Source organism: Chaetodon trifascialis, chromosome 18, assembly GCF_039877785.1.
Source record: "Chaetodon trifascialis isolate fChaTrf1 chromosome 18, fChaTrf1.hap1, whole genome shotgun sequence".
NCBI classification, from domain to species: Eukaryota; Metazoa; Chordata; class Actinopteri; order Chaetodontiformes; family Chaetodontidae; genus Chaetodon; species Chaetodon trifascialis.
The window spans coordinates 16,761,436-16,773,426 of record NC_092073.1 but is presented as its reverse complement, the minus strand read 5'-3'; the positions used below and the strand labels follow the sequence as shown (position 1 = coordinate 16,773,426).

Sequence of the window (11,991 nt, the reverse complement as noted above, 5' to 3'; positions counted from 1 at the left end):
AGAGGGGGTGGAGGGGTAGTTTCAGGGGTTTTTGGGGGGGATAGGGAGGGGTCTTACAGAGGAGGGGAGAGGAGGGAGAGAGGGAAGATGCAGCCGAAGACATTATAATGGCTCTGGAGACTGACAGAGACCCCGGACAAAAGAGTGTCCTCATCTATTCAACTTGGCTGTGACAGCAGACACAACAAAATGCCGTCGTCAGCACCCCAGAAAGCTCCGGTGCGATTGAGCTGGAGCTGCAGTGAACCCCCCACCCCAAATAAAATAAAATAAAAATCAGAGGGCTATTGTTTCATGGAAGCTGTTGAGACGTGTAACCAGGCTGGTGTCTGGTAATCAGAGGCAGAATGACCAAAGAGAGGGTTTAGTTCCTGCTTTTCTCTCTGATTGAAATAGAATGAACGCGTGAGCACCAGACACACGAGTCTCATCCACCTCCTATAAAAAAAAACTCCTTTTGAATCCCTTCAAGTCCCACATGCGAGTTACGACCATAGGCAGACATCCTTGTCGGGTGTTTTTATTTTTCACTTAAATCCATGGTAGCAAAAACGATACACAGCTGAAATATCAGACACACACAGAAACTCTGAAACATCGAAACAGAAGGTGCTTCACCACCTCAAAAAAATAAAGCTTCCTCTTCAGTTTAGCACACCTGAATGTCAGCAGATTCAACCTGAAGTGATCTGCCACAAGAAAGTATTTAAAAAAATAAATCAGGTTTCCTTCCATAATGCTACTAAATGAGATTTTTTACAACAGTTTGACACAATAGATTTTTTATGTTTTCTCTCTGGTGAGAGTCATTGGTATTGACTCTAAAAGGCATGTAATCTCTGACAAACAAAATCTTGTTCACAAAAAACAAAGATGTTATTGCTTTTTTTTGAAGTATCCACACTGCATATACTTACAAGTTATAATTTTTTTTAGCCATTGTCAGAAATAATAATAAATAAGGAAGAATAATCGGCTCATGTATACTCTGATTGCACTTAATCCTCTAGACCCCCAAACACTAACTAACATACTGTTGGTCTAGTATGGTAATAATACCTGTCTGATTACATAGGCAAGCCATTATACATACAAGCAATAATGTCATTATGTTTGTACAAATGATAAAACTAAACTGTTATAGTGACAAAAGCACTACATTCTATAATACACAGGCAATCACAGATTGCAAATCTTAAGTAATAATGTCCTGCCCTCTCCTTCAACCGCTGTATGTTCCCAAACTGTTAGCACGAGCTTGAAGATACAATTTAAAGTGGGAAATGTGTACGATAGCACAGTAAAACGTTTGATGGGAATCACAGGTCTGTTGTACAAGACATTTAACACCTGGTCATAAAGGAAAAATCATCAGTGGAAAGTGGTAGAAACTGGTTTGACATGAACCACTAATGCTGGCAAAAGTTGTTGTAGTAAACTCCGGGTACATTCTTTCAAAACACGGACCACCATGGTGGCTTTTCATCACTCTGGTGATTTAAAAAAATAAAATAAAAAAGTGCATGTCTTTCAGTCCAGGCTAATGCTTTGACGTCTTCTCCTCTTTACGAAACAATCCTTTGTCTGTCTGTCTGAAACGTGTCAGAAACAGACGAAACAACACACTGAACGTCTGCGCAGTTTTCCAACAAGTAGGCTACAATGTGATTTTGTGCTGACGGAAAGCTCCCAATATGACACCACTCACAGGTAAATACGACTAATTCCCACTGAGGGACCTAAACAGTTTGCATTTTCTGCTCCAAATTTCTTAACACTTGAAGTGAATCATCATATATACAAGTGAATATCAGCTAGGACAAAGTGGTAGTTGGCACTCCTGTACATATTTCTTGGAAACCTAAGGAGAACACTGATAACACTCGTGTCTGTACGGTAAACATGTAGCAAGCACCAGCAGCAAGCAGTTAGCTTAGCTTAAGTTTGAATTAAACAAACTAGACATAATGTGTTAATTAGTAAGCTTTAGAAATGCTGGTGGGCAGATTTTGTTAACTTCAGCAGAGCCAGGCTAGCCATTTCCCCCTGTTTCCAGTCTTTGTGCTGAGCTAGGCTAAGCTAACTGGCTTCTGTCTTTAGCTACGAGTTTACAGTACAAATACAGTATGGTAGTGGTATCAATCTTCTATTCTATAGTCACTTTAAAGATGTAGTTCAACTAAAATTAGATGATAGACACCACTCATGTCTGAATGGTAAATATGTAGCTAGTGCTGGTAGCCACTTAGCATAGCATTTTAAGTTTGAATTTAATTAGGAACCTATAACACGCTAATTAGCGAGCTTCAAGATGCAGGTGGGTGGCTTTTGTTACCTTTAGCATAGCCAGGCTCGCTGTTTCCCTGTTTCCAGCCTTTGTACAAAGCTAAGCTAACCAGCTGCTATCTTTAGCTACATATTTACCGTACACGTATGACAGTGGTGTCAATCTTCTCATCTAACTCTCCGCAAGGAAGCAATTTCCCAAACATTTCAGAAAATGTCAACCTATTCCTTTCAGCACTTGAAGCATCATTCATTATCAAATATTTGGTTACGGGTCATTCAAAAATGATAAAATAAATACTTAATTTGGTTTAAATGGGAACATACATCTGTCCTGTGCCTCAGTGACGCAACCGAGGCCGCTGAATACATTTCTACGTGAGAGTGAAGACATTTTTTTTGCCCACTCATACTAGATTTCCCTTTTATGATCATATTAAATTCAGGCTTAAAAAAAAAAGACATTATAGCAGCCCCCTCGTGACTTCTCTGCTAAGACCAGGTTACAGCCACACTAAAGCACACACACGCACGCTTCCACTCCATAAACTGCTGAAAGACACGTACTTCCAGCATGAAAATAAAACCAATCAACAGTTCACTTCAAAACAACGAAAAAAAGGCAAACACCATCTTCCTGTCTAGCGTGAAGGAAGCCTTAATGCTAATGGAGTACAACAGAGGTCGGAGGGGGAGGTGGTTTGGCCACAAGGAGGTGTGGAGGACATGGCACGTTAGATGAGGGGCTTTTCTGACCCGCACTGTTACGAGAACAAAGGATGACGTCAAAACAATGAGTCTCTTTCTCCTGTTATTCGTCTCGTTCTTCACATAACTTGTCCATTTTTACATCGGCCGTCCTTCACCTGGCTGTCTGCGTTTCCGCCGTTCAGTCCATGTGGGGTTTCTCGACACCACCCTGAGGGGGAGATAGAGAGGTAGCCCGGTGTTAATGGCAAATTGATCAATCAATGAGTGACGCAACAATTAGAAAAACAGTTAGAACATCAGAGTAGCTTCTTTACTGCATCCTGATAGTGGCTCCGATGCGAGCACAGACGTAGATCACTCAAACTGTTGTTATGTTCTGCCTTGTAACGCCCTCAGGTGACTCATTTGCAAGACACACACAAACACATTAGTTTGAGTTTCCAGTTGGCTCCAAACTGAACTAGCTTGAACCAAACTCTGTCAACAATTTCCAGATTTTCCTGTAAATGTGGAACTGTTACTGCTCTAAGAACAAATCAGGACAACTTTAAGTTTCAAGATAAGTTTTAAAAGATACAGTTTGACTGTCGAAGGTTGTTCTAGACAAATAGGAGCATATCCTCAGTTACCGCTAACTGCTGCTCACTATACTCTTTGCTGTAGCTAGCTTTGGCTGTAGCTAGCTAGTTAGCTCAGTCGGCCGTGCAGCTAGTGGCCCTCTCAGCTGACTGGAATCTGTCCTGACAGAGACGTCGGAGCAGCGGGGGATTGTTAATGTTCACGCTGCGGACAACAGAACAAGAGACCAACAGCTGAAACTACAGGAGCTACGCTACCAGACTTTCGCCTCCTGAGGTACAAAGCAGGCTGGAGCTAGCTGGTTAGCATGCTAACTTCAGTGGATATCTCTGACATAACACGTTACACCTTTAAGAAAAGAAACATTTTAGTTTCAGTTCCCTTTTTTCCTCAAATGGAAACTGAACATTTGTACCATAGAGGAAGAAAGTAGTGCTTGCTCAGCAGGAGGAAACTGCACTCTGCTTTTCCCATTGCTCATTTTAGCCATCAAAAACCGTTGAAATGTATTCAGACACAATGTGAACAGTTTGTGTGCTGAACTGTACGATCTTTTAAGCGACACACCTGACTGTAACCTCAAATAAGCCGGTAAAATTATTAGCCATTCAGCTTTAAAGCAAATCTAATAAGTACAAGAGCTTTTATTCTGCATGGCTAATGTGCCGAACAGATTGTTACAATCTTTAATCCTTAATTTAAAAAAAAAAAAAAAAAGAGTCTCATGTTCCTCCTGATCCTTCTCATAAATGACTCACTGAAGCGAGAGAGAGAAAAACAGAGAACAAAAACACGAGTGCAGACTTGTGCCAACATTCCTCAGGCCTCATCACAAACAAAAACAACAAGTAGCAAATGACCCTCTGGTCAGCCGAGTCCTGACTGGCTCTGTGTCTCGCCACGACTGTGAAAAACAACAGCCCTTAATCTGCTTTCACGCTTTCACTGAGTCAAACTGAGGGAGTGACGGGACTCTTACTTTACAGACAGAATGAGGTGAGGCTTCCGGGCACAAGCTTAATGAAGACATCAAAGCTGCCTGGATGGGATAATTATGAAGGAAGGGGGGCGTCCAGTGCACTTTGCACAACTACAAACCATCTGACAATGTTATTGGCTGTCGTGGTTCAGATGAATAATTGCGAATAAGGCACGTATAGAGTCTTTTGAAGTCACCTTTTTCTGTTCCACACTTAAGACGAATGTTTGAAGGCAGATACTGATTAAAGGTGGAGGGATAATGTTTCGCCAATATGAAAGGCTCACATGGAGTCACAGGTGTTTATGGCTGAGCTATAATCTTAGCGAATTGTTCCACTTTCCACTGAAAACTGCAGCTGGTTGGTGGCTCTTTAAAAGAAGCAGTTCACCCAAAAGTTAAAAGAGAAGATGGCAAAATGTGTCTCCTTGTTCAGTTTTTAGATATTACACATACGTTACTTCAAGCTACAAATATATAAAAAAAACCTTGCAGATTGAAACATGAATGCCAAACTTTGGGACCTAAACTCTGCTTTAAAACACAATGATTGTGCAGCATTGAGTTGTTTGGATTAATTCATTCACTCTGCTCACATTTCCCACTGAGAGATCCAACAGTCGGACGACATAAATGCTGATATTAGTTTTTCCCATGAACACATATGCTTTTTCATAACTTATCGACACTTTGCGCTGATTTATTTCTATTATAGATTAACAGAATTTCATTGCTTTAATACAGAGTGAGGCTATCACCACTGATCAGATACCTGAATTTCATTTAAAATAATGGAATCATCTGTTATATTTTAAATCTCCGAGGCTTAAATTACAGGATTACATATTAGAAATGGCTGCAGACTTTACCATAGCAAGCTGCCGTCCAATGTTTCCCACAGTCACACCGCCTGAGAAGAATATGCATGGGAGCCAGGAGCGTACATACAAGAAGTCCGGAGACGTATACCTGCAAGACAGAAATCATCTCATTTGATCCTTCTTCATAATGCAGAGCAGGTTTAGTGACACTGTTCTGTGGCTGATCCCGACCTCTGACCTCTTCAGAGGAGGTCAAAAAACACAACAAGCCCTTCAAAAGCTAAATAAGATGTTGCAAGATGCCACAGAGTAAGAAACACATCAACTCTAAGAGACAGCCCCCGAAGACAGATCTCTGAGAAAACACACAAAACAAGTCATGTTTGAAATCATAATTACCTCCCTTCATTTTTCCCCTCTCTGTTTCTTCCTCGTAAAGTCAGCAGAAGCTGCAGCTGCCTTTTGAACTTCTTACCGTGAACAACTATCCCTTTTCTCAGCCGTGTAGTTTTGATGATGTGCCACTGAAGCCGTTAGGAGAGCCCGTTAATTGGGCTCCCAGAGACGAGGGGGCTTCCCGAAATATAACTCCTCAAGCGTTATCTGTCACATCTTTTTCGATTTAATCGCACTTACAGGTATTTTATCTATTTCATTGAAACCAGGGCAGGGTTTACCTCACTGTTGTATAATCAACAGTTAAGCTAAGCAATGTGGTTTTTATTGTGGTGCGATACGAACCAGTAATTAATGATGACAAAAGACTACGTATTACTCCCCTTGTACTTAAACGCAGTTTTATTACAGAGGATGAGAGTTACTGGCTAACTTACTGGTAGACTCCATTGTAGACCAGCAGCTGTGTGAACACAGTAGCCAGGAAGGCAGTGGTGATGCCCAAGCCAAAGCCACTCCTGGACCGGTCGAATGTCCACCACAGGCCCAAGGACAGGGCCGCGAGCGTTAGGGAGAGCTGTACGTTGTTGTCGAAGTCTAGTTTCTGTGTTATGGGGCAGTTAGGGACAAATTCAAACAGGTTGACGCTAGCGTGACATTAGCTCTTACTCAAATATTTGGATGAGCCGCAGGCACCAAGCTACATCACTTCTTATGGGTGAGGCAGGGCGGGCACCCTGTTCTATAAAAATTAAACAAAAAACATTTAGAAATCTACAAGGTGAGATCTTTATGAGAGGATACAACACTGGCGTGGTTGATCCCGACGAACACCGCGATGCACCTCATGACGCTGGCCCACTCCCTCTTGAACTTGTGCGGCTCTCCCAAATGGCTGTCGAGGCAGGGATACAGCAGGCCGACAACAGCTGTGAAAAGGAACAAACAGACCCGAATTACATGAGATAAGCAGAAATTCTGTGAAACGCCAGCAGGCAAATCCTGTCATGGAGCTGCTGTGTGGGATTATTCTATTTGCTGAACACGCGCTTCCATAATTAGTGACTGATTTAGACACCTGCATACACTTAAAACGGCTGAAAAATGAATTCAGTTTTGTTTTTAATTCTGCCTCTTAAACTTCTCTTTTATCTTTGGCTGTTCTTTTGATGTGATCCTTGGTTTTGTGTAATGTTGAGCTCCCTTTTTCTTTTATACTCTCTACTCTTATTGCCAATCAAGCATAAAAAGCCCATGGCAATGTCTTCAAAATGCTTGTTTTGTGCCAGCATCGCACCAAAACCCAAAAGATATTTAGTTCACCATCACATAAGACAAAGACAAGCAGCAAATCCCCACACTTTACAAGCTGGAATTAGGTATCGTCATTTTATCTTTGGGTCTCAGACAGCAGCTGGGATAAGACAAGCAATTTGTGCACATCCTCTTGCACTGTGGGGACAAGCGAAAGACCTTTTAAATTACTCTCTAACATTTTAGAAGCTAGACAATTTATGTGTTTATAGAAAAAAAAATAACTGATAGACCAACAGAAAGAAAATAAATGTGAGGTGCAGCAATAATTGAGAATACAGGAGACAGAAAGAGACAAAAAGTTTCCTGTAAACTTGGTGCTTTGTACTACAAGCACCTGGATTAAACAATGAAGATCGTAAAAAAAAGCTCCTACATGACCCTGGGAGACACTGACAGGCACAAACTAATGTCAACAGATCGCTCAGACGTGTTGCTACTCCTCTTCTTTCATTTGTTTTCTGCCCTGCAGCACATGGGAGGAGGAGCTGAGTATGTATGCTGTTTTTTTTTTTATCTTTCCCCGCTTCCTGGTTCCTGGCCTTAGCACCTCCCCCTTAGCTCACCCGTTATGACACGAGCCAATCAGTGCGCAGCTCACCTCGTGTCCGGCTGTTGCGGCCAATCAGAGGTCGAGAATCGCTACCATCTGTACTGAGTCAATTGTTTTTTCATAACCGACTGCCAGACAAAACCATCAAGACTAATATAGCCTGAGAGAGGAAGGCTTGTATAATAGGTTACAAAAACAAAGCCGAATAATGATTCACTATCACCTGATCATACAGTAGTTGCTAGCAGTGCCAAAACAGAAGTGTTGAGTTTTTTGTGTCTTAAATAGTTTAAAATTGTACTACTGTACAGCACAGTATGGTGGGTGATGTGCATAACCTCACATCGATGATTTCCAGACTTTTAGCGGCCATAAATGATAGGAAAATTGAATTTTCTGGCTTCATTTTAGTCTTTATCATATGGAAAAGTCTTCTGTACTGTAACCCCTCCCCTCTCTGCATTCCTTTGTCCCAAACTTAGCAGCAAACTACTGATAACCGAGGTCAAACTGCCCTCCACAACTATTTATAACGCACTAATTAACATTTTTCGACCGGCGTGGGGTCCACTCACCGGCTCCTGTGCCGCAGCATGGTGGGATCCACCAGGCGGACGAAAACAAAGTTGTCATCACCTCTTCGGGAAACAGTGTGACATTTCTTTGTATCTGTAGCAAGTTGAGCACCAGGGCGAGAAACGCTCCGACGGTGAAGAGGACGAGACCCCGGCGGATCAGGTTGGCCGTCCGGACGTCGTGCAGAGAGCCGTACGCATTGCTGAGCACTGAGGTGATGATGGACATCATTTCTTCAGCTTTGGATGCAAACCACTTCGCTCCAGATGGATGCTTGGTCTCAACCCTTGGTGCACAGGAGCAGCTCCAGCAGTGGTCCTCTAGTCTGGGCATTTGGCACTTTAGGGCTGCAGAAGAGGGGACGAGGGGTAAAATGAGAGGCATGTTCGTGACAGAATATATACACTTGGCTCACAAGTGGGGAGACGCATAGTTAAATGACGTTATAATAACAAAAGACTGTGATCCTTAATCCTTACCTTGATCTCCAGACGTCTTCAGTGTCTGCTCCAATGAGAAACCTCCAGTCCTGTTCATTCGCGCCTCCGGGTCTCAACGGGGATCGCTTCCTTGTTTTCCTTCTCGTTACAACAAGAGCTGCAATCACGTTGTTTTGTTCACATCATCGTTAGCAGACACACACACTCACACACAAACACACTGAGAGAGAGGGGGCACAAAAAACGCAGTGCTGCTCCATTCCACAGCACAGAGCTCATACCGGGGGCAAGAGCTTCCTCTGCAGAAAACAATCACAGCTGTGTCGGGTGAGAATCGGCAGCCAATCAGAGCGCGGCGGCTGATATGACGTGTCGCCACCCCACCGCCCCCTCGTCCGGAACAGACGCGTAAAGCAGGAGGCTGGAGAGCTGAAGTGAAAGTGGAAACTACTTTAAAAGGCTGCAAAACACATGTAACTTTAAAGAGAATCCGAGGAGTTAGAGGCAAAAGCAGGGATCCAGTAGATTTCATGAATTAAATGAGTTATCAGAGGAGCAAACATAAAGATGTAGTGGTGCAAAATATAATAAAAGTAGCCCAGGATAAACTGAAATCCACAGCTGCATTAGAGATACACAGTGGAAAGGAAAGAAAGAAAAGGAAGTATGTGTTCAGTACCAGACTGAAAGCAGAGCTTAAAAGTTGCTCCTCAACGTGCTAGCTACTCCAGCAGGCTGCACCTCCACAAACTAGTTCCAATCTCCTGCACAGGTACCTTTATATAAGCAGCCCTTGGGAAACTGGATTAGTGGCACAGCCTTTTCCTCATCTTAGAGTTTGTTGAACTTTGTGTCAGGTTAGAGGATCTATGGCTTGCGAAGAGGAGTGTGCAAGGGAGACATGTAGGGCCTTTGCACGTCAGTCAGAGATAATGTGAATGGATAAGGTTCAGTCACCGGATGACATAGTATTTCAAGGCCCGACAAAAACATGGAAACATGTTTTGCAAGAGCCTATGTAGCCCAGCCCGGTGTATATAGGGCAGTACGATAACAAACCTCCACCCACTGCATACGTGCAGTGAAAAACATCTGTAGGTGCATGTTTTGTTTTTCACCGTGTCTGAGGACATGCATAAGGGAACACAGAATTGCGAAAACATTTTTATGAGACGACACCACATTGTTACTCCAGTGAGATTCATGAAAATTTATAGTTATTGATATTTAACTGTCAAAAAGTCCCAAGCCAAATTTACTCAATTTCAGCTGTTGGCAATTTGCAGAAAGTAATACCATGGATGAATCATCTTTTCCATGCAAATTGGCTTGCAGAACAAAGCGATGCTTCATGACCAACAGCGAATTTGGTAAACAAAAACAGAGAGCATATCAATCTGATACCATTTCTTTTCAATTAAGTTTAATTAAAAACCTTTTTTTGGTGTAATTATCTGTGGCGCTGATGTCTCAGGGTATTGGTGCAGTGTGGGGACTGCTTTCTGGTTGTCACCAACTGTTCAGCTTCAGAGCCTGAAACCCAACTGCTGAATTTATCTCTTGTTTTTATGGCTGATTTGATGTGCCATGTGGAGGAAACAATGCCCCAATTACTGAGAGTTAAAAAAAATAAATAAATAAAAACACCAATAACTATATTTATGAAAATACACATGGAAACACTGCAGGCACACTGGAGACTTTTAGCCATGGCATGGCTGCGGCATGGCTCTAGGAATTGCGGTGTCAGTCTGTTGGTCCTGTTAGATGGATTGCCAGACTTTCATGTTCTCCAGATGATGAACCCTAATGACTTTGGCGATCCCCCTGACTCTTCTTCAAGTGCCATTCTTCCATAAGATATTCCCTCTGTAGGTGTTTTGATGATGGTGGTGGAGAGCGATGTCACACATCAGTTCAAAATCTCCCATAGGTGTTCAATTGGGTTCTGGTGACTGCAACAACACATCATTTTCAGACTCGTCATACCATTCAGTGATCACTCAGAGCAGCTTTGTATTGATTTGCAGTGACCCTTCCCTCTAAGCAGACAAGGGGACCCAAACCATGCCAGCAAAATGCCCCCCACAGTATAACAGAACCACCAGATCCCCCACTTGGGGCCAAGCATTCAGGCCTGTACTGCTTTCTTGCTGCGTGCCACACATGCACTCACTGACTTGTCAAGCCTATAGTGAAGGATGACTCATCTGAACATCTCTTTTTTTTCCATGTGTTTGTAGACCAGTGCAGATGATCTTTGCACCACTGAACTCTCAAATGTGCATTCATCTCTGTAATGATGTGTTTATGCTCTGCAGCTGTGCTATAATATCACTCTCTGCGCAGTTGTTGATGGACCTGCACTGACATCCTCAGTCACCTGAAGAATTGTTGCTCTTCTGTTTTCCTTACATATTGAACAACTATAGGTCTAAATGCAGATGCCACTTCAGCCACTGTTCCTATTGAAACACGAGCCAGTTGAGCAGTCTGAGCTTCAGTGACTGAAGCTCCTGCCATCTGTACCTCTGCAATTAACCCTCTTTCAGATCACTTAAATCTTTTCCTCTTTTCATCTTGATACAAAATCAGAATCAGCTGGGCCTGCTCAGCATTTTTCTACATGCCACAGAGCATGACTGGATGTTAACTGCTTAATTGTACCATGCAGTGCACCTGTTTTGAAGCATCTGCATTCGTTATGTTTCTCCTCTCATGTGTTTTTGCCTTTCATTTGTCACCTGTCTGAATCTCATCTTCTACTGAATGGATTGGCACTAAATTCTGCACAGACTTTCCTGATTCCTACATGACATAACCTGATGAGGAACAAGTGAGCTTCTCCTTCAGCACCACCGTGAGGTTCACATTTGCGGTTTTGAGTGAAATGTTGCACCGGTAATTTGTGGATACGAAGGAGTGTTTGATTTATGCATTGACTTGGGAGTTAACCTGTGAGGCCTCAGATGCTTTTGCACACCTTATGTTGGGAGACTCTGCTGTCTGTAGTTATCGATAAGCTGGGACCTTGGAGCTGTTCCAGATTTGTCTGATAATATTGAGTGAGAAACGATATTGACCAACAGTTACTCACATTGTTCTCATTGAGTTTTTTCTTTTATTAATCAAGGAGAAGATAGTCCAGACGTGTTTCCATATCACACGTCTATGAATTGTGGCGCATACATTCATGCACTCTACTGTACTATACTTTGTGTTTAGTGCTAAATGAGCAATTGTTAACATGCTCATATGCCATTCTAAGATGGTGATAGCAGTAAACATTATGCCTGCTTTGCATCGGCATGTTAGCATTGTCATTGTGAGCACTTT

At 42.5% G+C, this 11,991-nt stretch overlaps 1 protein-coding gene across 1 annotated transcript; it reads right to left on the bottom strand.

Annotated features, from left to right (window-relative positions):
- Nucleotides 1–504: 504 nt before the first annotated feature.
- insig1 (insulin induced gene 1) lies at nucleotides 505–8,965 on the bottom strand. Its single transcript, XM_070986353.1, has 6 exons — nucleotides 8,695–8,965; nucleotides 8,215–8,562; nucleotides 6,577–6,701; nucleotides 6,210–6,376; nucleotides 5,425–5,524; nucleotides 505–3,205 (listed from the first exon to the last, which is right to left on the bottom strand). Exons 1-6 carry the CDS (start codon nucleotides 8,750–8,752, stop codon nucleotides 3,176–3,178), a joined length of 828 nt encoding a protein of 275 aa, XP_070842454.1. The 5' UTR covers nucleotides 8,753–8,965; the 3' UTR covers nucleotides 505–3,175.
- Between the last annotated feature and the right edge of the window lie 3,026 nt (nucleotides 8,966–11,991).